Source organism: Pseudonaja textilis, chromosome 12, assembly GCF_049901715.1.
Source record: "Pseudonaja textilis isolate UNSWEBS1 chromosome 12, rPseTex1.2, whole genome shotgun sequence".
NCBI classification, from domain to species: Eukaryota; Metazoa; Chordata; class Lepidosauria; order Squamata; family Elapidae; genus Pseudonaja; species Pseudonaja textilis.
Genome location: NC_142001.1, coordinates 16,645,689 through 16,673,654, shown reverse-complemented (window position 1 = coordinate 16,673,654; position 27,966 = coordinate 16,645,689). Strand labels below are relative to the sequence as shown.

Below are 27,966 nucleotides of genomic sequence, written 5' to 3'. Positions count from 1 at the left end.
GCATTTAAAATTATGAGTTTGGTGGTCCCTGAGGTCCAAAAGGTTGGCGACCCTGGCCTAGAAGACCTCCAAGGTGCCTTCCGACTTGGGTTATACTAACAATTCAATTCTAACTTACCGACAAGCGAAGTCAATGGGGAAAGCCAGATTCACTTAACAAGCGGGCTGCTGACTCAACAACGGCAATGATTCATTTAACAACTGCGGCAAGAAAAGTTGTTAGATGGGACAAATCTCACTTGAATCTCACTTAGCAACGTAGGTTTTGGGCTCAATTGCGGTCGTAAGCTGAGGACTATCTTTAGTGAGTTTTTTTTTTTTTAAATAGCCCAATGTCAACCCGAGAAGCGATAGGCACATCATCGTCACAAACTCGTTTCACCCCCACACACGACCGAGGAAGACTTTAGCAACACAAAACTGTTTATTATTTATTAAATGACACAAAATACCTAGATAACAGACTCACTCTTTTTAAAGGACATGTATTTACATTATTTACCAAAGAGACTCTGTACCCCATCCACTTTGACTTATGAAGCGTTTGAAAATTGTTTCGGGTTTGGTATTTTATTTGCATTGAAGGAATTAATGCGGACATGTCCTCTTTGCAGACCTGTGTAAATAGAACACTTCTATGCAATAAACAAGCACAATCTTAAATAGCCTACTGAAGTGGCTTCTTAAAAGAAACAGGATTATTTTTTCCCCTCCCGCTGCTGTCTGTCCCCTCCCTCCACCCATTGCAAAGATATTCTTTCCAAAGAATGTGTCTATACAAAAAAGTATATTACATTTTTGAATGCTGCTGGACTCTTTTAGAGTTTTAAACATTTAGGGAGGTGGTGATGTTCTTATATAGTCACTAAAAGTAGAAGTGGTATTTTTCCAATGCACAAAACAAAAAAAAAAAAAAAAAACATTTTATTTTGAAGAAAATTAGAAAGACAAAATGTTTTGCGTTTTGGAGAAATCAAGACGGGAACACACGTTTAAACACACAGAAATGGGGCACGCATTAGACAGATAAAACGAGCATCTGAATTATGAATAAAGGTAAATAAAACCACAGCTAAAATAACATTAACAATTGTCTATTTTCTTTAAATTAACTAATGTGTACTTTGGCACCTTTGTGTATACTATAGAACAAATAATTTTGTACAACACCTTTGCCATTAATTCTGAAACCATGTGGTCACTTAAATGTAAATTAGCAAAAAAAAATCATTTTGTTGGCTATAAAGTGTTTTTTTTTTTTTTTTGGTTAAAAAACCTTCAAACTAAAATCAACAGAAATTCTGATTTCATACAAAGGCGGCTGCTATAATCTGCATGCAACAGGAAAAAAAAAAAGATTTTAAAAATTTATGTCCAAACAAGCTGTGGGTCTCTGCTTTAGCCCCTGGTTGGGGGGAAAAAGTCAGTCATTTTTATATACATATCTATTATAAATATTTTTATGGCTCCATAAAGCAGGCACACGACGCCAGCAGAAAGAAAAGTTGCTGGCCGATATGGCTGAAAAATAGCTATTATTCAGCATCACTTAGGGAAAATGATTCGGTGAACTGACTTATTATGAACATTTTTCTCCTCTTACAGAGTCTCTTTAAGGGAGAAAAAAAATAACAACTCCCCAGCATCACTTGACGATTGGAGGTTTAAAAGAAACCCAATTTCTGTGAGGAATGCTTGTCTCCCTGAGTTCCTAGACACAGATGTACCAAGAAGATGGCCTGCTAAACTAGCCTAGATGGAAGATAGACGCTCGTACATAAAGGTCGCTCTTAGGCAGGAAACATTCATTTTCTAGATGACCAGGCTAGGAAGGCCATGGATGGCTAAATATTTCCACTGGAGGTCTGTGCCAGGAAGAGAGAAGGTAGCTTTAAAATGTCTGATAAATTTTCAATCCAGAGATTTTCTGGGTTGGACAGGTTAAGGAAAAACCCCCGCCAGGTCAGTTCTGAAGGGCCACAGTTATGATTAGCGCTGGATTTGGCTGTTCATAGAGATGAATACTGAACATGGATACTGGTTTTGAAAGCGTCTGATTAAAAACAGGATTTTTGATGGGATGCAACAGTGCAGGACCTTCTGATGGAAAAACCAACTCAGCCTACCCACAGACTTGGTGTAACAAATTCAAAGCAATGAAGGTAGGTTACTGAGAAGCCGCTGTGATTCAAAAGCAGCGTTTGGGTTGCTCTTTAATACCATCCTAATGTTCTCTTAGAATTGTATGTATCTGAAAATCCCCGGGCACTGGAAGAGATGATAAGCAGCTCTTAGACTTTCCCTGCTAGCTGACTTATAGCCCCTTACTAACAGGACCAGGTGGGGAAAAGGTACCATTATGATGAGAACCATGCTCAGTAAATCCAGCCTGTCCAGAAATGGTCTCCTCCCCCTTCCAGAATCCAGCATGACTCAACCAAGAGAGAGCAGAGGTATTACTTAGGCTAGTGTTGTTGTTGTTTAAAAAAAAACTTGGCAACTTTTAAGACACGTGGACTACAACATCCCGGATTCCCCAGCCAGCAAAGCCTACACATCTTAAAAGCTGCCAAGTTTGAGAAACACTGGTTTAAGCTACAACTCTCCTCCTGACTGTAGCTGGATGGGATGAAAGGCACCGTTTTATAAATACCTGTTCAATTCTTGGTCTAACAATAAAACATGTGCAATTCAGAAGAAGGGTAAAACCTCCAATTTTGCACGGGGGAGTGGGGAAAATAAACATCCAGTGCAGCTATCACATCACACCCTGACATTCATTAAGAGTTTCTGAAATAATGATCCTCTAAAAATTCTCCCCCCTTCACAATGAACTCTGATATCATGACTTGTTTTTTTAAAAGTACTTACACTTAAGGATGAAGGAAGTAAGCAGCAGCCTAATTCCCTTAAGCTTTTCACAGTAATATTTGCACCACATATCCAAGCATTTTAGGCAGGTTCCTGTTCTCAACCTTGGGAAAATCCAGTGGCGTGCTTTTCTTTCTAACACCTACAGAACAATTTTGTTATGTTTAGGAAATATGAGAGCAGCTTTTCATTCTGAAGATTGCCAATCCACATAGGCTTTGTTGTCCAATAAACAAAACCCAATAATTTCGTATAGCGGTTAGAAATTTGCATGCAGTTTAAGCGTCTTTTTTTTTTAAAAAAAAAAAAGGTTGTAACTTGGGGGTTTTGTTTTCTTAATAAAAACGCTACACATTTTAGGTTTTTTTTTTTCCTTTTCAAAATGGGATGAGCGCGATGTGCTAAAGAGAGGCTGTCCCTTCAAACCTGAAGGAAGGGGTGCAATTACAGAGACCGGATACTTCCTTGCAATCTTCCACAGTTCATACCAAATATCATGCAAAGAGTTCAACAGCATTCTTCGTAAAAATGTAAATACTACTCTTTTAAACGGGCATGTAAAGCCACTGGAAAAAAAAAAAAAGACCACTTGACTATATTTCTTCCCCCCTGCCCACAATCCCATTAGAGGTTGCTTTCATTCAGTCATTGGTAGTAGAAAAAAGGTTAATTTAATGGGATCAACAGGCTTGTTTATCCATCAGTAACCAAGAACATCAGTGTGCAGAAAAGGAAAAAAAAAAGGCTCATTGTGTGTTTTATGCAATGTAGTTGTACTGATTGGGATTCTCCTTGTCTCTTTCCATGTAGTCTCTGTCAATTAACGATTCTATTCTCTTCTTAAGGTCAGCAGGCTGAAAAACAACACAAGAAGTCAGAAACAACGTCTGCGTAAGGAAAGAAAAAAAACAGATTTAAAAGAACGAATGAAGTACATTTAAAAAGACTTATTTCGCATCGGTATGCTGGCTTTATCTGATGCTTTTGGTATGCCTGGATTTGCAATCAGAAATGTTTGTACTTTTGAGGTCTACAAAACGTGGACATGTCTACCTAGGTAAAAAAAATACTTTTGACTTCATTTGGAATTTTTTTTTTAAAAGATTATTTTCCTGAGAAAAAGCTTCTGCCACTTTAAATGAAGCAAATCATTTAGCTATGCTCGGTATTAAAGTAAAATGGATGGTTTGGATGTTGGGAAAGTACTACAAGCAGCAAAGGATGGTTGCATTTGCACAGAATTTTGGCTTATTAGTAAATTTGCTTGCTGGTGCTTGCCAATCTAAACCAGTCTGGCTAGATCTTCTTGTTAATGGACACAGCTAACAGCCAGACAGCTCCGGCTGTGGTAGTTGCACTGAATGGAGTATAACTTCTGGTTGGTTCCTATCAGGAGAAGCTGAAGCTGGAAAAAATGATTTGTCCTTAGATCCAGAAGCTCTTCTGTCTTGAGAAGAACAACTCCCAAAAAGTTCCTAGCTTGAATGAAAGACACGGTCATTTTTGTTTCATCACTTATAAAGAGAAGCCAATGGGCAAAATAAGAGCCAGTTTGGTCCAGGAGTGAAGCACCCAGGTTAGAAAATAGGAGACGGTGAGTTCTAGTCCTGCCTTAGGATAAAAGACAGCTGGATGACTTTGGGCCAATCATCAGGAGACGGTGAGTTCTAGTCCTGCCTTAGGCATGAAAGCCATCTGGGTGCCTTAGGGCCAATCACCAGGAGATGCTGAGTTCTAATCCTGCTTTAGCCATGGCTGGGTGACTTCAGACCTGTTCCACCTCACAGTCACAGAGTTGTTGTTGTGGATAAAATAGGAAGAGAAAGGAGTATTATGTATCTTCACCACCTTCAGCTATTTATAAAAACAACGAAGGTGGGATAGAAAGAAACAATGGGAACGTTTAACACGATGATGTTTATTTGCTGGTAAGCCAAAATTATGAAGAGTCCCATTTTAAACATACCCTGGGACCTACCTTTACTGGGAATTTCAGCTGGTTGTATACTTCAGAGACAAGCAGATTGTGGGTAAGCGTCTTGCGCATTTTCATGATTCTCACTATTGCTGCGTCAATTTGGTACTGACGATCCTGAAAGACTCTCTCTGTAGTGCTAGCTTGTTCTTCTACCTGTGGAAGGAAAACAAGCAAAAAGTTTGGCCTCCGAAAAGCAAACAGGAGATTAATCCATTCATTCAGGCTTTCCCAGCCTGGCGTCAAGAGGTGTTAATTCAAACATCCTCAAAGGTGTCGGGATGGATCTAAATGATAGTCCATTTCTAAATTAATTTAAATTATAGTTCGTTTATCTTTGGGATGTTCAAAAGTATCAGTGTTTGGGGTTTTAAGGGTACCTATTTCTTTTAAACAGAGGGCTCTCCAACTTTGACAGCAGGATGACTTGGGGATTTCAACTCCCAGAATTCCTCAGCCATGCTGGCTGAAGAATTCTGGGAGTTGAAGTCCCCAAGTCATAAAGTCCACAACTACCCTAGTGCCAAGGTTGGAGATCCTTCTTTTACATCTGATTTAGGCTCAGGGTATTTTTATTTTTTATTTTTTGGAAGGGAAAACAAATTACCGTTTCTTTCATCTGGATCTGGTTGATTTTTATCCGGAAGAGTTTATGCCTGAAGTCATCATTGCAAGTGAATTTGTCCCCATCTTCTACGTCTTTCCCTTTGGGACCTTTGGCCAGCACTCGGGCCTTGCCACAGGCTAATGACTGGAGGGTTCTCCTTAGCTCTCCATCCTCTGTAGCAGTGAGAGAGAGAGAGAGAGAAGACAAACACACACAAAGAGAGGGAGAGAAATGCACGCTTCAGCATCTGAACGGTGCATACTCAGACGTTACGAGCAGCCTTCAAATACTGACCTATTCCGGTCGCTTGCTTTATTTCTTCTAAACTGAATTCTTCACCTTCGTTAAACATAAGTAGCACTAAAGTCTGGAACAAAGATACTTGGAGCTCTTTCTTGCCCTGCCAGGGGGGGAAAAATATGAATTGAACTGAAGCCGAATGAGTGAAAACTTCATGGTGAAATGCTTGCTTCAAAGTAATCTCTATAATGCCTTAGTAAGACCACACCTAGAATACGGCATCCAGTTTTGCTCACTACATTATAAAAAAGATGTGGAGACTCTAGAAAAAGTGCAGAGAAGAGCAACCAGGATGATTAGGGGACTGGAAGCTAAAACATATGAAGAACAGTTACAGGAACTGGGCCTGGCTAGTCTAGGGAAGAGAAGGACCAGGTTCCAATATTGGAGGGGCTGCCACAGAGAGCAAAGAGTCAAGCTATTTTCTAAAATACCTGAAGGCCAGACAAAGAATAATGGATGGAAACTAAACAAGGAGAGATTCAATCTGGAAATAAGGAGAAGTTTTCTGACAGGGAGAACAATCAACCCATGGAACAGAAGTTGCCTTTGGAAGTTGTGGGAGCACCATCACTTGAGGTTTTCAAGAAGAGATTGGACTGCCATTTGTCAGAAATGGTGTAGGGTCTCCCCGCTTGGGCAGGAGGGTTGGACTAGATAACCTACAAGGTCCCTTCCAACTTGGGTTATCTGTTAAGTCTGTTAAAGCCGTGTTGGAGCACTCATCTATAATGATCACTGTCATTATCATGACATTAAAGGTCTTACGATCTATGTCGGCATTGCTCAACCTTGGTAGCTGGAAGATGTGTGGGCTTCAACTCCCAGAATTCCCCAGCCGGCAATGACTGTTATACTGGCACTGAAAAAGGGACTTACACCCGGTCCTCGCATTTATGGCCATTGCAACTGCCTTACTCAGCCACAGAAATTCTAATCCCAATTATGGTCGTAAGTCGAGGATTGCTTATAAAGCATTTAAAATTCAAGACAGCCGAACAGAGTTTAGGGATGCAAGTAAGATTTGCTTTAAAAAATGCTGGTACAAATCTTTCCAATCTGCAAAATGATATTTCCACCTATGGTGGAAAAAAAAAAACAAACCCAAAGCAAACCTTACCTCTTTAAATTCAGCTTTCAATACACAGTGCCCCAATGTTGATTGCCATTGAAGTTTCCTGCCACTGTGTTTTCCCAGGTAAAAAGTCTTAAATATTTCCTGCAGCTTCACCATCTGAACGGAACGGAAACACAGACTTTAAAGATAAAATAAACCTATTTTTTTTTCCTCCTCGATCTCCTTTCTTTTTGCCTGACTCCAGATGAACCTATAATTGCACTTTTAAAATCCGAATGCCGACTTAGCTACAATGACTTTGATGCCGGCATTTTATATTATAACTAAACCGATGAGATTGACGTGGTCACCCTCAGTTCTGGATGGTTCGTTTCAACGGAGTGAAAAAGGGGAATTATAACCTGATATATTTTACTTATTAACTATGGCACTAGTCTCCCTATCTGATTCCCCCCTCTTTTTAAAAGAAAAATATTTTGGTTTTCACGAAACAAAGAAAAATAAAACATCTTTTTTTAGTGAACAGCTTGGTTCCAGGTTTTCAAATCCATACAGATATAATCTCATTTACATATTCATTTTTCATCTTTCATATTCAATTTCATATCTTATCACTACTTTAAATATTCTTTAACTTCCCCCCCTCAAATACTTCCTTCAGGCTTATTTTATAACTCTCTCATTCATTTTTAAATCTATTACATATCCTTTTCAAGGTTTTCACATTTTCAAAGTAATTATACTTATACTTTTATCTGTGCTGTGTACCATTTCAATCCATATCCATGTTTCAAACATTACAAAACAAAGTTTCCCCTATGGTTGCCCATTCAAGTGTGTCACCATCATATTCACATCCCATTAAATATTCTACTTCTTCCTTATCTGATCCTTGAAGGACAGCTAACAGAATTCTTTCATTTCAAAACCACTGTACATTTTTTTTTTACCTCTGATGGTAGATGGACCTCCATAGGCACGTATGTAGGCCAGTAGCCCATGGTCAAAATATTCACGGTGAGTTCAATGTTGCCAGGTACATTCTGATTTTGCATATACTACGACAGAATCAAAGACACAAAGGAGGACCGTTCAGAACGACATGTGCATTTGCATTCTTTTCTCCAAACTACCGAGAAAGGAATTGGCGATAGGAAGAGCAACCGGCCAGTAAACGCTCAGCTCTATTCAGTTGCCCCCGCTCCACCCCGCAAGGGATCATGGGGCCGTTAAAAGAGGAGGAGGAGGAGGACTTAGAAAGGAATTCTTTCAATTTTTCCTATTTTATTCCTGCAGCACTTTTAAGGTTACCAGAGAGTTATATAATGGAACAGTGACCCAGTTCTTTAAGGCAAGAGTTCCCCATGGTAACGCCATAGTAAAATAGCCTGTTTCCCCGAAAATATGACCTACCCTAAAACTAAGCTCTAGCTTGATTTTTACACATGCGTCCAATATAAGCTTTACCCCCCAAAATAAGCCCTAATTAAGTTCCCGCCCACTTCAGAGTAGACTGGTAAAAATTAAGCTAGGGTGAGGGTGGGACTGCCCTATTACTTATCTTACAACCAGGCCTCACATACCGCAACACCTACCTTGCCAGCCCATTTCTTCGGCAGCCAGCAAGGCTTTCCTGAAGGGCCTCTGGAGCTGATAACAAAGCTCTGGATCGATCCAGAGCTCTGCTATTGGCTGCAGAGGCCTTCAGGAAAGCCTTGCTGGCCCAGAAGAAGTTCCTGGCGGCCTCTGAAAGCGAAAAGGAGGCCGGGAGCGATGTGCACAAGTGAGGTTAGTCAGTGGATGACATCTCCCGAAAATAAGACCTGGTGCTTTTTTGGTGGATGGATGGATATGTGTGTGTGTGTCTATCTGTCTGTCTGTCTATCTATCTAAATGTAAATTGTAAATGTAAATGTACATATAACTATAAATATAAATACAAGGTCTTACTTTCAGGAAACACGTTATTCACTTATTGAAGTAGAAATGCTTCCATTAATAAAAAGAGAGAGGGAAGAGGTCAATGTTACATTCACACTTTTGGGTCTTATTTTTGGGGAAACCCAGGTAGGAAGGGTACTACCAAAAAAAATAAAATAAAAATGAAGACAGTAGAAGAATAGAAAGAAGAGGTCTAGAGAGGAGAGGCTTGCCAAAAGGAAAGAAACTACGATGGCAGACTTTGCGTCCTTACTTGCTTAAACTGTATCATAATATCTTTAGAGAGCTCCATGTCTTTAAACATTCCTTCAAGTTTGCTGGTGAAAGCAGCACCACATTCTGCAAGAGAGCAGTCAGATCAGAAGCACCATTAAAAAGCATTTCATCATTTGTCACCTGCCTAACGTCATCTTTCAAAGATCCTCCGCTTGCAAGCTGATGCTTTTCAGAAATATTCCCCTCTGGAACTGCTGAAAAAAGCGACTTATGACCGTTTTTCACACTGAGGACTGCTGCTGCATCCCCGCGGTCATGTGATTTGCATTCAGACGCTGGGCAAAGGATTCATGTTTATGACGGTCGCAGTGATCCCCTTTTGTGACCTTCTGACCAGCAAAGGGGGAATATTCACTTAGCAACCATGATCCTAACTTAACAATAGCAGTGATTCAGGTTAGTCACTATGGTAAGAAAAGACATAAAATGGCGCCAAACCCACTTAGCAAATGTCTTGCTTAGTATCAGACGTTTTGAGCTCAATTGTGGCCGTAAAGCTGAGGACTGCCTGTAATGAAGAATTAGTTGGGCAAAATGTGGTGATTTATAAACTCTAGCTTATAACCACAAAGGTTTGTAGCTTAAGGAAGCCAGTAACCCAATTCAGACATTACAGGTTAGATCCAAGCAACATTCACTTCACAACTGGGTTACTAACTTAACTACCGCAGAAACATTGGCAAGAAAAGTTGTAAAACCGAGCAAGACTCCCTGAATGAATTTCTCATTTAGCAGCATACATTTTGGCCTCAATTGTGTCCATACGTTGAGGACTAGCTGTAGTAGAACAAACGGCAGAAGTGTAGGATAGCGTCTTGTAAGCATCCTAAAAGAGAGACAGGGAAACCTGTCCACCTGTGGCATCAGATGAGCTGGGCATCTTTTGACATAGTGGTTGCAAATTTGTGGCAAAGTTTCCTCTGTTCTGAGGTAGAAAGCGTTATAAAAACCTGAAGTGTAACCACTCAATTGCCATTATAAACAATTCTCTCAAATTCCCAAAGGGGAAACAAATTGGTATCCTTGTTTTACAAGACTGACGTATTTATTGTGCTATGAGGTACAGTGGGCAAAGGCTGTAGTTTTATAAAACAAAATGCAATAGATTTGTGAGCATTTCACGCATTCCATGCTTTGGTTACAGGCTGGGAAAACTAATTGCACAGGAATCTGAGAGCTATAAAATAGCTGCAGAAGATTCAATCTTAGATTTAGGACACAGAATGTGACATAATTAGCATGTCTTGACTGGGATTAGACATGAATACCCGAAAAAAGAAACAGAATTTATGAATACCTGTGCCCATTTTGCAAGCAGAAATGCTTTATCAATTCTGAGGTGTTTTTTTTTTCTAAACACAGGTTTACCTTTATATCGGTAAAGATTCCATATTAAAACGAGTAAATTGTCAGGATACAAGTGACATGAGCAACATTTGTGGAAGGTGCATTAAAAAAAAATACCTTACCATGTTTGAGTTTTGACAGCATGGATTTTTCAGCATCTACTGATGCACTTTTGCCTACCAAGAGTCGCTTGGCGAGATCTTTTTTGTAAAAGGCCTCAAAAACATCTTTTCCTGTAGAAATGGAAAGTTGGTTTTGACACATAAAGCGGAGATGTCCAATCTTGCCCAACTCTTTAAAATTTATGGACTTCAACTCCCAGAACCCAGCATGGCTGGCTGGGGAATTCTGGGAATTGAAGTCCACAGGTCTTAAAAGTCACCAATGCTGGATATCTCTGGATATCGTTTTTTTTTCCTGGGCATTACCATGGGAGGCCAATTTGCATTCATCCCAACCCAATTTGCTTTGAGAAATGGGGAAGGTTTGGGCTTAACCGTTATTTTTTTTCAATTTTTTAAAATCCTGTCAAACAAAAATTACAAATTTGAATGAACACAATGAGAAAAACTAAAATGTGCCAGGGATGATACACAGGTTAGGACACATGCATGCCCCCTTAGGAGCCTCTTCAATATGGGTTGAGGTCCACAGAGGTTAAGTTGGAATTAAAACGGTGAAAGTTAGTAGCTGAGACAACAACGGACTCGGTTAAGATATTCCAGACTTTTGACAACATTTTCAAAAATCAAAGTTTTTACAATCAAGTCTAAAGCGGTTTACATTAAGATTAAAGCAGTTCTTTGTAGGTGTTACGTTACGATTAAAACTAAAAAAAAAATCATTTACAGGTAAGATGACAGTATGTATAATTTTGTACGCAATACCTAAAATCTGGCCACAAGCAATGGCTGGCTAATGTAAAAACAAAGCCCTGCTCTTACCATAGATGAATCTAAATATGATCATTATTTTATCCAGCATTTTTTCAAGCTCCTCATCGGTAGCTTCTTTGTTGCCTGCGCGAAGTTTTGAGTCTACGTATTTAGCTGAGGAGGAAGAAGGGAAAAAGCAAACAAACAAATAATGGTACAGATTTGAATAATGGATCCAAATATTATTCCAGATCAGAGGAAGGTACTAATCTTGGTCCAAGAACAATTTCTTGTTCATCTGTTCAAAAGTTACAACGGTGCGGGAAAAAAAATGATATAGGGGACCATTATGACTTATGACCGTTGCGTATGGCCAGAGGATCAAAATTCAGAGGCTTCGCAACTGACTCATATTTATGACGGTTGCAGTGGTTCCGTTTTATGACCTTCTGACAAGCAATGTCCATGGGGAAGCCATATTCACTTAACAACTTGTTGTTACTAACTCACAGCTGCCGTGATTTGCTTAAAAACTGTGGCACAAAAGATGCTTAAAACGGGGCCAAAATTCACATAACAAGGGTCTCACTTAGCAACAGAAATTTGGGGTTATATTTGGGGGCCGTACGCCGAGGACAGCTTGTATTTAGGCTCATATTTTTTTCCATCTTTTTTTTTTTTTTTGAAGAAAAGGGCATCAAGAATACAGAAGCTGGGAAATTCTCTACCCCTGTACACACACCCTCCCCCAGGGATTTTGAGTTATAAATCCATTTTAGCGTCCTATTTGGCAGCTCCTGAAGGAATGATGCTGTACCTATGAGTTCAGCCGGTTTATTGGGTCTTTTGTTGATGAAGGTTTCAAAAGCTTCTTTCATGGCGTTGACAAACTTCTCATTTTTCAAGAAGCAGATGTCGATAATGTGATCCACTTTATCCTTGAAATCCAGCAGCTCCTGGACCATGGTTTTGTCCTTTTCTGGGTTAATGACAATGGTGCTACCAAATGCCTAAGAGGAGCACAAAGAACATCACAGGGTATTTGTTCCTAATATAATTGATAGCCAGTTAATATTCTTTATTGATTGATTGATTGGCCCTCGGGCCATATTGAAGTACAGAGTTCCAGAAACAAATTAGTGCTAAACCTTGATAAAAGCAATTTAAAATGGAACTGGATAAAATGCGATTTAAAATGACATTGGAGTAAAATACAGTCTAAAATGGAATTGGAATAGAATACACTAATTTAAGATATAGATAAAATATGATAAAACCAATAGCAAGTTAATAAAAACCCACCAAGGAAATTAGAAAATCAAGTAACAACGCCTATTTATATGCTAGCATATAAATGCTGTTTACAGAACCCTTTTTGTACTTGGGTAGAAATGCTTCCTGAATGCAACAAGATTTTCTGAAAACACAAGCAAGGAAAATGCTCCACTTGGGAGCAAAATCCAAACAATTCAACAGAAATAAAAGCTTCCCACTCAAGTTTCAAAATTCCTTGGAGGAATCAGTACAAGCTAGATTATTTCAAAAGGCCAACAAACTTAAAAATTCCACGATTTATGCAATTTTCTTTGACATCTATATTCATTACCATGCAAGTATTTTTCTTTAACAGATTTAAAATTTATTCCTGCGACTTAATTTAAACTAGCCAGGCACAATTACCTTTATGTATTCAATCCATTGTTGCAAAAGAGCTTGCACTCCATTTTTGACTCTACTAAACAACTGATAGAGTAGTGACAAATCTTGAATTCTATTTTCATCCAGGAGATGATTTAAACCTAAAAAATGAAAGCACAGTGATTCTAAGTTAAGGCAGGCTGATGGAGACGAAGTATTTCAAAATTAAGTTTTTCTGTGTGAGAACAAGAAAACATTTTCCCCCCAGAGCCATTTTGGAATCAAAGCATTTGTCAACTAAAACACAAAAATCTCAAGACATGTTTATTCTTAAGTGATTACAGTTCCATTAAAACAGGATGAAATGGATAAAATAACGATGTGAGAGGGGGACTATTTATGCCTCCATGATTTTCTTGGAGGAAGTATATTTAAAAAGTAGAGTTTTAAACAATTTAACACCATGGTTAGACAGAGCTTGTTCAAGACTTTTAATATTCTATAATGTTAGAAAGGACTTTAAAAAAACCCACTTTACTTTCAGAAGCATTTCTCAATTTCCATTAGTGCGTATTGCAAAGTGCAACCAATGGCATTCCTGTGGTTCCTTTCCTCCCATAAGGAGAATGGGACATGCAGGCCTGTCTGGAATATGATATCATGGGATATGGAAACAAGGGTGTGTGTGTGTGTGTGTGTGTGTGTGTGTGTGTGAGAGAGAGAGAGAGAGAGAGAGAGAGAGAGAGAGAATGAATGAATCATCACCCGATTGGCTCATTTCTACCCAGCTCAGGGAACCCAAAGCCCCGAAGAAGCAGTAAACAGAAGATTTCTAAAAAGATAGATGGGTTACCTTTCTGCAGAATGGATGTTAAATGTTCACCTAGCAACTGTTTTTCTACAGTGGCGATTAGTGGTTTCCTAGAGGAGAAAGAGTTTAGAATTACAATCCTTTTTGCTCACTCTTTAACCGTTCAAATTATTTGTCTAAGCAGAACACCAAGAATTATCCCAGTTTAAGCATCAACATTCTCCAACAACATTACGGTGGTCTGTCCTCTATCTATCTATCTATCTATCTATCTATCTATCTATCTATCTATCTATCTATCTATCTATCTATCTATTTATTTTGGGGGGTAAAAGCAGAGGTGGTATTCAATCAGTTCTGACAGGTTCTGGAGAACTGGTAGAGAAAATTTTGAGTAATTCAGCGGACAGGCAAATCCCACCTCTGACTGGCCCCACCCCCATCTCTTCTCTGCCTCCCATTAAGTCCCAGCTGATCGGCTGAGTCTTCTTTGGTTGCCCTGCACAGGAGAACAGAGCTGGAAAGCAGGTTAGTGGGGTGGGGAGGGAATGGGGATTTTGCAGTAACCTTCCCCTGTCATGCCCACCAAGCCACGCCCACAGACCGGTAGTAAAAAAAAAAATATCTGAATCCCAGCACTGGGTAAAAGCTATTTTGCATTTCCTTTCATCTTTCCTGCCTTCTTTAGGTAGGCAGAAAATGATCTGACATGAAAACCCACTGAATGGATATGCCGTTATTCACTTTCTTTGGACTCTGCAACCGAACATACACTAAATTGACGACGAGAGGTCAGTTTCACACACAATTTTTCCACATAGAACATCTGCAAAGGAGCCCCCCGATTATCAAGACTACTGATATTACAGGGTGCTTTAGGGCGGGGAAGAGAAGCAAAAATAAATAGGGTTTTGCCTCCTGGAACTTCAAAGAGAGGAAAGACATGTAAAAGACCAAAAAAAAAAAAAAAAGCTCATAATTTCATGCTAGCAAAAAGCAATGGCTGAAGGAGAAATCACTCCTGCATATCAAGAGAGGCTGAATACTTACTGAGTGCTTTGATCCAGGTACGTTATAATCCTGTCTGCTTCTTCTTCCAAGCGTTTATTGACATGGTGAAGATATTCAGGGACCTGGAAGATTGAATCAGTTATGGAGAAAATCGTAACAAGGCAACGGATGGTTTCTTTGGAGGGGTGGATAAGAGGGAAATCTGCTCAGAAAAAGGAGGAATTAGAAAAACTGGTGCTTTGGAATTGTCAATAAAATACCTCTCTTTCTTGCATAAGCCGCTGTCCTTCTGCAGCATAGAGACGGTTTGTTTCTTCCAAGAATCTGTGCTCAAAAGAATCCTGATAAATCTGAAGGGAAGAGTAATAAGAGAATTACTTTCAGGATGCTCCAACCGCTCAATGTTTAGGCAGATTTACCCCGAAAGGCGGCTCTTACTTGCAAATCTGAAAGCATGCTTAGGAGGCTACGGAGTAGACTCCTGTCAATAGCCTCTCCGTTTCTTTCCCTCTCGATCAAGAGAAGAATGCCATCAATGGTTTTGTTCTGGACTTTCTGATCACTAATTATATGAGTCCTAAACAATTCCAGCCCCATATCCCTGAAAGGGTGGAAGAAAAAAAAAAGAAAAAGAAAGAATGTAAGAATCAGTTGTTAGGTTTGTTGGTTCTGGTAAGGCATTTAATCCCAAAGGTGCTTTTTTTTTTTTTTCCTTCAAGAGGCAACTTGGACTTTCTTGTTTTTTCTTTGAAGAGGTTTCGCTTCTCATCCCAGAAGCTTCTTCAGCTTCTCTCAGAAGCTTCTTCTGTTCTCAGAGCTGAAGAAGCTTCTGGGATGAGAAGCGAAATGTCTTCAAAGGGAAAAAAAACAAAACCAGAAAGTCCAGTTGCCTCTTGGAAAAAAAAGCACCTTTGGGACCATGACCTGGATGACGGATAATCTCCAGTCATGATTTAATCAATTACATGTGGTCCTCAAATTACAGCCTTTTGTTTAGTGACCATTTTGAAGTTACAACAGCCCTGAAAAAAAGTGACTTTTCACACTCACGACTGTTGCACCATCCCCCCGTTCATGTGATCAAAATCCCGGTGCTTGGCAACCGATTCCTATTTATGATGGTAAAGGGTCCTGGGGTCATGTGATCCCCTATTTGCGACCTTCTGACAAGCAAAATCAATGGGGAATGTTCACTTAGCCACCGTGATCCTAACTTAACAATAGCAGTGATTCACTTAGTCACTATGGCAAGAACAGTCATAAAATGGGGCAAAACCCACTTTGCAAACATCGCGTAGCAAACATCTCGCTTAGTAACAAAAGTTTTTGGCTCAATTGTGGTCGTAAAGTTGAGGACTGCCTCTAATGAAGAATTAGTTGGGTTGGCAGTATGTTCTGATTTATAAACTGTATCTTATAACCATAAAGATTTGTAACTTAGGGAAGCCAGTAACCCAACTCAGACATTACAGGTTAGATCCAAGCAACATTCTAGCCATCATGTCTCTCTCTCATTCATACGACACATTTTCAAAGAGTTTGCTATTTATTTGAACTGGCTTTTGAATACAACCCAAAACCCCACACATTTTAATGAAGATTTTGGCAGGGTGAGATATACAAAGGGAAAGGGAACACATTTTCTTGGTTTTGTTCCAAGGTTCTCTATCCACTGTGGACGGGCCATCCTTCCATCAGGGCAGAAGGTGAGAAAAATGATGAATCAATGACAAAGCTTTCGGAAGCGGGAAATCAATATTACTATTTTTCTTCCCTTACCAAATTGATGGCAGCATTGAATTTTGGAGAACGTAAGTTCGATCCAGGAACAAAAAGATACTCCTAATCATTATCTGCAAGAAAGAATGAGAGAAAGAAAAAAAAACATGGTGTCACGTGTTGACCGATTTTAAGGCCTACTGTATATTTATTGGATGAAAAGAACGTAAAATCATTCGCCTTCGTCTAGATACATTAATTTGGAAGGGAGAGGCACTTAATCGAAGGGAAATTACTTTCAGATATCCGTGCTTATTGACTGCCATTGTGTCAAACACTTCACAAAGAATTTAGAGACTGATCTTGTTTCTTATAATTCTTTATGATCAGTGGCACAGATTTTTTTTAATGGCCCCATAGATAAATATTTCAGGAGGGTGAAAGGTATTCCCAATACGTATTCTCCTATTTCCTGTCCCCAGAAAAAAAAACAACCTTCTAGAAGCTTCCTGCTATCGGCTAACTTTCAACAGAAAGAACTGATACAGTGGAGATAAATCTGAATTCTTAAATTCCCCTCAATATGACCCCAACCAAATTGTTGCTAAATACAAATTACTAGAATCTTTTTTTTTTTGACAGTCAACAATATGGAATGATCAGTTAAATTGTCCATGAATGTCCAATTGTCTTTTCCTGAGGCACCATCTTAATCCAGGGGTGTCCAACCTTGGCAACTTTTAAGGAGTTGTGGGCTTCAACTCCTAGAATCCCCTAGTCAAGTCATTCTGGCCGTTGGAAGTCCACAACTCTTAAAGTGGCCAAGGTTGGACAACCTGATCTACTCCTTCGGTGCAAGCTCAGGTAAACAAAGTTCCTCCAGGGAAAGTTTTCAAATGCCACAGAAGATAAACATCTGTAGTTCCAAGCTTTTAGAAACATTTAGAAAACAAAGGAGACTTACCATCTGTCTGCAGTGGTCTTGCCAACATTTGTCTATTTTCTTAAGAAAAAGAACACTGTCCAACGAATCCTTGAGGAAGCAGTTAAGAATATTTTTGAAAACATTGTCACTGATACCGCTTTAGCGGAAGTTTACTTAGTAGTTTAATATTCTGTTCCCAAAGGTTAAATGTGAGCATCCACATACACATGGCAAGCGCCAGTAAGAATGTGCTTATATTCAGTTTAATGATTAAACCGATTAGTTGGCAGATAACATACATTTCTCTTCTGCTGGAATATTTTAGGTATTTTGTAACTACCAAAACAAGTGCCACATTTCTTAATTAATGAGAATTGCTAAAACAGTTAACAAGGCCCTGGCATGCTTTTCATTTATATGACATTATTATAAAGGATATTCTCTGAACTGATGAATCTGTGCTTTGATATGGTCTTCACAAATCTGCCTTAATTGCTTGTACAAATTTGCAGAAATTTTGTAGGAGCAAAGATTTTCAACAGCCTTAAAAAAAAAAAAAGAGAGAAAGAAAATACAAGAATTACCACTACTACTCTTCTCCTTATTTGGCCTAACACATTAGCAACGGAAAATGCAATTTCTGTTTGTCATGCCATGTGGTGTAAAAGCAAGCGCAGGCTTCCTAAAAAAACGAGAACTCAAATATCAAGATTTAGAAGAGACCATCCATGAAATGATTGTTCTACTCTCTGAAGCCACAGAGCGCTAACTTCAAGAGCAAAGAAACGGAAAGAAAGAAGGATCACTATGCTAGACTCATAACAAGGCTATTTCAGACCAACGTACCACTTTATGGATAACCCCCATAGCAGGAATGGCTGCAAAGATGTTAATTTTACATTTCTTTATTTTGCCAGCAGAGGAAGCAATGTGTCAAGAAACGTATTGGGTTCTCACAACAGGTGTGTCTCAATTCTTTGATGTGTGTGTGTGTGTGTGTGTGTGTGTGTGTGTGTGAGAGAGAGAGAGAGAGAGAGAGAGAGAGAGAGCGCGCTAAATCTTGCCATGACTTAGATAATGGTACTTAAAAAAAGCATAGCTAGAGGTAGATCCATTTACCAGTTCTGCTGGTCTTAGAGAGCATGGTTTTATTTAGTCTTTAGTTACCAGCAAACATATGACTATTTTTAACTCAAGGTATTAAAAATAGACCCAGACAAATCATGTCCACAGAAAATGCAGCTGCTTTGCCTTCCAAAATATAGCTCTGAATACATACTAAATCAGAGGGGTCTGCTAAGGCCTTGACAGAATTTCATATGTATGATTGTGTGCAATGGTGCGCTTGCGCTCTCCTTCACACACACACACAGAACCTGAACAAAACACAGATAGAGCAAATATAGTTTACTTCACTCCCTTCAAATACATTAAGTCACCTCAATTAGAAACACTAAAAGATTGTTTTAATAGTTAAGATGCTTTTCTTGATAATTGAATGCTTCCCTTAATAGGGTTCAAGCATCATATGGCTTGTCAAAGGTTGCACTTTCAAAACTGGCGTGTAAACTGGCAAGACTCAGCTATGAAAAAAATGCCTCCCAGATCTGCAAAGTCCACTTTTTAATCCATTACCCACAAACTAGTCCAATTTTGGTTCAACATGCTCTGGGGATTGCTCACAAGGTTCACAAGATGAATGTTAACAAGCTGTACTTTCTGCCTTTAGATCACACGACAGTGAACACAAGGGTCATAACATATAATGTTCTTATAAAATGTCAATCACTTTTTTAAAAAAATTCTAACATATTCAACTTAAAAACCCTCCAATGCAATCCTTTTTAAAATAGTCGTGCTTCATATTAAAAAAAAAATCAAGAGTTTTCTGGTCTAAGGAAATAATGCATCTATTTGAAGTAATCAGTAGTTTTCCAGATCTAAAACCCCACTTACACAATGATCCTGGTGGGTTGGGAACACACTGTTAATGTCCTACCAAACAAACCTTTTAACTCCAAAAATCTGCACCTGATACCCTTGGAAAATAAAACTAACACGGAAGATATAAACAGAACAAGATTGAGGTCAATTTATAGAAGCATGCATAATCATATTATGAAGACTTAAGCAAAGTCTTAGTGGGTTTTTAAGGTATGTTAAACCGACTGCAGAGATTCTTTGGGATAGACCAATAAGGCTTGCCATACACCTACTGAATACCAGTGATTTATCAAATCTTCAGTTAAATGCCGTATTTAATTCTCAGTTTAACTAGTAGATCTAAACTAAAATTACCTACCATTTTTTCCATAATATTATACTAGTACAGAACTTTAAACCAACAACAATCAGTAAAATCAACACATGGAAAAAAGAACTGATACTGAAATCATGAAGAACAGAGAATGAACCTGTTAAATATCCATGAAATGTATCTATAATTTGATACTTAAACAGTTTAAGTTTTTAAAATAGAGGATTGCCATAATTTTTCAGGCAGTAAAATATTTATTACCATGAACATTAAATGGAATTTAAATGGAACATGGAAATGTACACATCAATGTTTTAATATTTTTAACTACACAGTAACTAAAAATATCTTTATAATAAGCCAGCACTTTTTATAACAAAACTGATTTGTTTTTGGTTCTTGTACTTAACAAAGCTAATAAGATACCAGATGTGTACTGAGGGCAGAGCTTGAAATATTTTAACCTTGTTCTCTGATTTTCAAATAGTCAAAAAGGCTTAATTTTCTTAGGAAAAAATCAATTTGGAGAGTCTGTTGTGTACTTACTTTCTTTGCCTTTTTTCAATGAAAGGAATGCAGGTGTTTGATTTGTTTGAAACTAGTTGATAACGGAACTTTTACTGGTGGATTTTATTTATTAAAATTTCAAGACACCCAATTCCCTAGAAGTCTGGGTGCTTCACAGATAAAAATACACAGAGCAAAAGAATGCCATGATAAAAACAAAGAAAAAAATGGCACAAACTGGAAAATAACTAAAGCAAACTGGCATTACCCAGAGGGGGGCTTCAATCACCCCCAAATAAGAGAATTCTGTCCTGTATCTAGCAGAGCAAATTGTGGCCCAGGCTAGCACTGCATCCCAAGAATGTGGCTGGCGTGCAGACAATCAAAAGAGACACTTCACAAAAAACAAATTGATATTGTACAGTTTCTACAGTGAGAAAGCCTGAAGATCAGCTCATCGTGAAGATGTTCTTGTTAATTTTGCCATCTGTCTAACTGAGACGGCATCTCATCTAGAATGTGAAGATGGGATCTCAACCACATCCTAGAAAGTGGAGAAAATCCTTGGAACTGTTGCAAAGTTTACCAGTGGATTGAAAGTACATCCACAAAGGCTTACCTGGTAAAGTTCTTCTAAGTTGTACTTAATTGAAGTACTGTTCTGAATCGCTTCTACAGCTTCTTTCAGTTTTTGCCAGGTTTCATCCGTATAATTTTCAGGCAGTTTAGGTTTGTCTGGAAGAAGACACAGTTCTTTACAGCAAATGTTACTGTCATTTAACATCACAGAAAACTGATTTGGTATAGTGCTTGCGCTTCCCAACAGTAACTTCAATAATTTTTTTTTGGAGGGGGGGGACAACCTCATAAACCAGAAAGAAATATTTTTTATATCTAGAGACAAAAAGGAATACCAATTTTTGCTCTGTAATTTTGGAGATTTGGCCCTGAACAAGTCAGTAAGGTTTCTTAGGATACATCAGTATATTAGCACAGAATACTGATTTTGATTCAATTTTTTAATGCAAACTGAAGAGGAATGCTATCTATTTGGATATTTCTTCCTTATGCATTGTCACAATCTCTCAGATCCATTTCGGAATCCCTTATGTACCTAATGTGTTCAGCTTTAAAACCACAACTTTTTCTTGTTATTTTGTACCAGCTTAAAATAAGAGAAAATCAACTAGGGACAGCTGATTATCTTGGCTTTCAATGACAGGCAGTACATGATGTATAATTTTAGATTACATAAACCAAAAAAGAAACAAGCAAACGGCATAATATTGATCTATAGTATGAAATGAATTATATGCTAAAATTATCCTTATCAAGTGAAAACAAGGAAATGTACAAATTGTCTAAAAAGACAGAAATTGATCTATATAGCTTAAAGTTTTCATATAAAAAGTTCACTGTTATTTCTTTGGCTAAAATTACAAAACTAAGGCATGTCTGAGTAATTTGTTAATAGATAAGATGTTATTTAACAGAGACAGCCAGAATGATATGATGCATTTATTCCCTGAAACAGAATTACAGAACACCGCTATCATTCTTCTTAGAACCAAAAACCTTGATAAGCATACAATGTATGAGCAACATTTAAAATGTCAGTTTATTACACATAATGTACAATTGTAGTATCTTCTGATTAAGAAAAGCATGTTTAAATATCTTACAAATAATTTTCTCCTACATTATGCACAGAAGTACCCTAACTCTTTTCTCTTCAACTTCACAGCCATAGGAAATTACCAAAGAATCTAAAGGTGCTTGTTTGTCTCAACCTTAGAGGACCAGAATATCCACGTGTTATTGTATCCATTATTTCAAAATTATGTCAGGATAATCTAGTTTCAACTTGACTTAAAATGAACATCAAATCCTCTGCACTCCCAATCAATTCTAGAAGATTTTTCAGATCAGTTGGGGCAAGTTGTTGCAGAAGGCCATTTAAAGAATCCCTTGCTTTTTTTTCCTCCACTGGTTTGGATGACTGCTTAGGCACAAAGCCAGCTGGATGACCCTGGGCCAGTCACTCTCTTCTCATCCCTAGGAAGTAAGCAATGGCAAATCAATTCTGAAAAAACTTATCAAGAAAATTGACGAAATTGAAACTGGTCCAGTTACCAAGAATCAAAATGTGACTCAAAAGTACATAATAATACAGAAGACAAAAAAAAAAAGAGCTGCAAATGGAAACAGAAGACTGTGACAAAAAGGGGGGGGGGGAGGTAGTATCAAAAGTAATAGGCACCTTGGGTGTAATCCCAAAACAACTGGAGCACCACTTGAACATCAGCATTGACAAAATCACCACCAGTCAATTGCAAAAGGCAGCTTTATTCAGAACACAGCTTACATCCTATGAGGATACCTTTCATATTATTAAATCACATCTGGTTATCCCAGATCCTTAGGAAGGGCGTGATAGGTAGATAAAAATGCCAAATGCAGTTTGAACATCTGTCTGATTGACTACTGTAAGAAACCCAAACTGACTGTAAACAAGCAAACTGATTGTAGAAAGGGAAAACATAGTTAAGCAGCATATTGTTTTGTACCATTCTGCTCTAATACAAACTAAAACTCTACTGCACAGATTCATGTATATGAATTTGACAAAGCATGCAGGGACAATTTCCATTTGCCTTGTAAGAAATATTTGGGAAGTGTGCACCTAAGTAAGCAGTTTCTTCAAGTTGCCATTAATATCTATTTATATTTAAAATACATATATCCATCTATCTCCTTTAAAAAGATTTTGCCATATTCTCCAAATGCAGGACAAAAAAAAAGACATAGAATTCCTATCCAGGGTGTTCAAATAAAGGGAGACTAGTTCCTTCCTCAGTGGATCGCAGGGACTCAACAGAAGTCATGGGGGTTCAACAAAAGGGCTACAATAACATTTCCTCAAACAATGATTAAGTATAATATCTGAAGATGTCTTCCTTTCTTATAAAAAGCTAGTTGGTTTTGCATGTAGGCAGAAAACCAGCTACCTTCAGGAACAATACAGCTGTATAGTAGAGGAATAAATCCTGTGGCAAGAGCTACGGTGAAATATGTGCCTTACGCTGCGGTTTCCCCTTCAGATATTAGACGTTAAAGAGATTACGTGCGACAGCAGCCGGTTACCTTTAAAGTTCTTGATCACTAACTTCTTGGCTGACCCAGGTTTGCTGTTTGCAAAACTGGAGACAGTGGAGGAGGCAGCTTTGGTCAGGCCGTTGGCGTGGTGTCCCACTGCTACTGAGGAGATTAAGAGGCTTTTGTTTTTGAGCTGCTGGTGCTGCTGGTGCTGCGAAGACGCAGCCGGCGACGAGGCGGACGAGGAAGAGGACGACTCTTCGGCCATCTTCACATCCAGTCCAATAAAATCCAAGGAGTCCTCGAAACGCAGCTTCTTCTGCAGGTGGTGGTTGGAAGAAGCAAGCCCTGAGGAAGAGGAGGAGGAGGAAGAACAGGAGGCCGTGGAGGCGGTGATAAGGAGACCGGGCAAGGAAGGACCGCTGTTTCGAGACAGGAGGGACGAACAGGAGGAGGAGATGGAGTCGACGATGTCTTCTCTCTCACCGCTGTTGCTGCTGCTGTTCAACTTTCTCTTCTTGGTGGTGGAAGAGGAGGAGGAAGAGGAGGAGGAAGAGCTGCTGCTACCATCCGTGGCAGGTCTGACCTCCTGAGCTGCCGCTGCTGCTGCTGGGGGGTTGGGGGAAGAGAAACCTGTGGGAAACATGAACACCACAGAGGTGAGCAGGCTGAAGGGCATCAAATCCTCCTGGTGTGACAGGCACGCAGAGGGGGGCGGGAGCTTGAGATGGTGTCACCGAAGGTCGCCTGGAGTGGGGTGGGGTGGGGAGACGAAGCCCAAAGGGACGACGACGACGGGCGAGGCCTCCTCTTTCTTCTTCCTCGACCCCCCCTTTTATTTTTCCTCCTCTCTTCTGGGAGGAAAGAAGCCCCCGCTTCTCTCTTTCCCCTTCGCCTTTCGGGAGGGGTGCGGGGAGGAAGATTCCCCTCTGGCTCTGGCTTCTGTCGACGGGCCTGGTCCCTTCCTTTTCCCTACCCCGCTAACTCTGCCCCTTTTTCCTCAGACGGGCAGAGGAGGCGGAGAGAGGGGGGTCCTGTCTCTCTCTCGCTCTCCCGCCCTGAGGCCGCCCCTCTTGGCTCTCGCTTTCGGGGGTTCGGGGCTTCGCTTCCCCCTTCCCCGCCTCTTTCGCGGCCCGCAAGAGGGGGAAGGAGGGCGGCCGGCGGGCGAGTAGCTCCGCTTGTTATTGTCAATGCTAGGAAGAAGGGAAAAGGGGAGGGAAGGAAGGAAGGAAGGAAGAGAAGAAAAAAAAAAGAAGCAAAGCAAGGGGCCTAAAGATGGCGGCACTTCCGGCCGCGCGGCATGCCGGGAGGCGAGCCGTCCGGAAGTAGCGCCGCCGCCGCCGCCGCCACTGGCGGCAGGCAGGGGTTGAAAGACGCCGCCGCCGCGCTCGGGAGGGGTGGAAGCCGGCGGGGAGACGCGCGGAACCGGTTTTCCGCCCCCTTTTCCCGCCGTCCCCGCGACACCCCCTCAGGTCCGCCCGGGGTTTCCTTTCCCTCCCCCCCCCCTCCGCCTCACCCCGCTCCCTGGCACCCACTTCCCCTCTGCCCTCTGCCCTACCGGAAGTGATTGTATCGCCGGGCGGCTGCTGAAGCGGCGGGTTCCTCGAGCGGCCGGCCATGGCGCGCCGAGCCGCGCTCGCGGGGCCGACGGGGTCGCCTCTTTTCGACGGCCGCTCTCGGACGCCGAAAGGAGGCGGGGGCATCCGCGTTCTCTCCTCGCCTGGCAGAGACCCCCCCGAGGCCTCGCCGGCACCCGTAGCGGCGCTTCCTCGCCTTCCTTTCCCTCGGCGTAATCCAGATGCCGGGAGGGAGGGGGGCGAAATCTAACCCCTTCGGGATTGAGCCTCGTTGGTTTCCGTAGCTGGGGGTGCCTCCCACGTGACGAAGAGCGGAAGCGGAGTGGGAGAGCAACTACCCCTTCCTTCCCTTCCTGCCCGGCGAAGATGGAGAGAGGCGGGTCCGCCGTCCTTTTCTTTCCCAGCCGGGAAGGGACTGAGGAAACGGGGAGGGGAAGGCTTTGGTCCCCGCCTCCAGGCTCTCGTGGGTTTGGCCCGTTGGGGTCGCGCTCGCCTTTCTCTTCCAGGGAACGCCGGACTGCCTTGGCCCTGGCTCTGCCTTTCGGAAGCGAGGAGGAAGGGGTGGGTGCGTGGTAATCAGTCAGCCTCGCAAGGGCGTCCCTGGGCGGGCGGTGAAATCGGTGGCCGGGCCTTGAGCTGCAACTAGATGCTTCCCCATTTCTACCTGTTGGAAACTTAAACTCCATTTGGAAGAACAGGAATAATAATAACATAATAGTTAATATTTGTGATACATTTTTAAATGTTCAGTTGACTGAGTTTCATGTTTAATGAATAAAAGATAATAACAATTTTTTTAAAATCACAAATCACTAGTCGAACACTTCCCACTGCGTGATGTATCGGCGGATTATGCAAACATCCTAGTAAGGTGGCCTGCAGCGACCAATGGTGATCTTGTCAGCGCCAATTGTTGTCAAGTACTTGCCTAAGTCTAGGCACAGCACCGAGTGTGCCCAGTACCATTGGAACCACCTGCACTGGTTTATGCCAGAGTCTCTGCAGTTCGATTTTCAAAATCCAGCATAGTTATCTTGTTTGCTGTGTACACTGTTGTTTTTTGTGTAAACGATAGTATTTTTGGAACAATACCCTGTATATCATGATTGTGGAGAAGAAAAAAGTGTGGATCGTCAACATTTCCATACCTGGTGACAGCAGAAACGATGAGAAACAACTTGAGAAAATCACCAGATATCAAGACTTGAAAATTGAACTGCAGAGACTCTGGCATAAAGCAGTGCAGGTAGTTCCAGTGGTACTCGGCACACTGGGTGCTGTGCCTAAAGACCTAGGCAAGCACTTGTAAACAATTGGGGCTGACAAAATCACCATTTGTCAGTTGCAGAAGGCCACCTTACTGGGATCTGCTCGCATAACCTGCTGATACATCACGTAGTCCTCAATGCTTGGGAAGTGTTCGACTAGTGATTTGTGATACGAAACGCAGCATAGTTACCTCGTTTGCTGTGTACACTCTTGTTTTTTGTGTCAATAATAATATAATGGATCATGGATGAAGCATGTAACAGTTATACCCATCATCATCAGGGCACTTGGTACCATGTCCAAGAATTTTGCAAAATACATCAAAAAATTGCTGTTGCTTGCTATAACACCAGGGGAACTGCAAAAAGCTTTGCTACTCAGAACATTGTACATTTTAATAAGATACTTAGTTGATACCTAGGTTGCTGACAGCAACCCATATCAACCATCAGCGCTAGTCAATTATATTTGCGATACATTTTTAAATGTTCAGTTCTGAGTTTCATGTTTAATGAATAAAAGAGATAATAATAATAATAAAGGTGGGTTTCTTGATGCCAGGAATTAACTGGGATGGAGGAGAATAATTCTGATTTGTTTAAAATTCACATCTAAAATGCACCTGTGGATACTTCCTGATTTTTTTTTTTTTTAGGGCAGTTTAATATGAATGACCTAATTTTTTAGGGTACTTGAAGGGTAGCCTTTTTGACTACTACTTGATCTGGTTTTAGGTAAAAAAAAATCTGGTTTCAGTTTTCACTTACAAGCATCAGTTTCAAGATCTTGTAGGATACTTTTTGTCCTTTAATCTTTTTAATAAGGTGAATATTTAACCTGGCTTTTTCTTGGTGTTCTGTATGTTCACTAGAACAGAAATGGGGATATAAGTTTAAAAAATGCTCGCTTTTTTCAACTTATTCTGTATACTGAAGTTTTGTTAATCATTTATATTATTCTGATTTTTTGTGAGAAAGTGGCTTGGAAGAGTTTATATGTAATGTCAATAAAAACTACATTTTCTCTTGGAGCCTGTCATGTCTACTAATTATATTAACCCCTGGTCCAATAGCTTGGAATGAATTTCTTTGTCATGTAATCTCAGTGTATTTAATGTTTGTTATATATTAAAAGATTGTTTTGATTTCAGTCCTTATTTATTTCTAATTTTATTTTCTTAAATATACTACCGGTAGTTAGTATATTTTCATCCGTGTTGGTTTTGAACTTTTTGGGAATCGTGTATCCAAAGCTTTACTTTAAAAATAAAAACTGCAGATTCAACTTCAAATGTTTTTTATTCATAAATACTGACTTAAGTATCATTAGCAATACCTTTTTCTTAAGATGGAAATAAAAACAATGATCTCATGTAACAGTGATAATCTTCACTTCAGACTAGGTTTTTGCTACCACTTAACACATTTCCCCAGTTTAAAAAGGAATTATATTACATTTCGAATTGGCATTCTTCAGTCTCAAGAGACTATGTGCTCAGAAAAGAGATCCTAAAACAGCATCTATTGTGGCAAATAGCAACTAGAATTTCACCAGGCTTGAGGTTGCCTCTTAACCTTCCATCTTTCCGAGGTTGGTAAAATGAGGACCCAGATTGTTGGGGGCAAGTGGCTGACTCTAAACCGCTTAGAGAGGGTTGTAAAAGCACCATGAAGTGGTATATAGGAACTATTGCTACTCAGTGCCATCCATATCAACTAAATCGCAGTGCATTAAGCCACGGTTTAATCAAAGTTCCCCAAATAAACACACTGGGGGGTGGGAATTCTGAGACTTGAAGTCCACAAATCTTGCAGCTGCTAAGATCACTGAAAGAATACATAAATAAATTTCAAGGAGATGCCAAGGTCGAGGAACACCAGTGATAA

The 27,966-nt window shown here is 40.1% G+C and overlaps 1 protein-coding gene across 2 annotated transcripts; it reads right to left on the bottom strand.

Annotated features, from left to right (window-relative positions):
- Positions 1–405: 405 nt before the first annotated feature.
- Positions 406–27,355, bottom strand: CUL4B (cullin 4B). 2 transcript variants are annotated; one of them, XM_087941100.1, is made up of 21 exons: positions 24,793–27,355; positions 23,283–23,867; positions 20,758–20,873; positions 17,815–17,917; positions 17,414–17,484; positions 16,510–16,583; positions 15,169–15,331; positions 14,991–15,080; positions 14,770–14,852; positions 13,762–13,829; positions 12,951–13,069; positions 12,088–12,280; positions 11,340–11,444; positions 10,518–10,628; positions 9,026–9,111; positions 7,782–7,889; positions 6,874–6,987; positions 5,748–5,853; positions 5,454–5,626; positions 4,850–5,002; positions 406–3,725 (listed from the first exon to the last, which is right to left on the bottom strand). In XM_087941100.1, the coding sequence occupies exons 1-21, from the start codon at positions 24,935–24,937 to the stop codon at positions 3,630–3,632; spliced, it is 2,862 nt and encodes a 953-aa protein (XP_087797226.1). In that variant the 5' UTR covers positions 24,938–27,355; the 3' UTR covers positions 406–3,629. The 2 variants fall into 2 exon arrangements, with proteins under 2 accessions (XP_087797226.1, XP_087797227.1); XM_087941101.1 differs by lacking the exon at positions 24,793–27,355 and adding an exon at positions 24,751–24,779.
- Between the last annotated feature and the right edge of the window lie 611 nt (positions 27,356–27,966).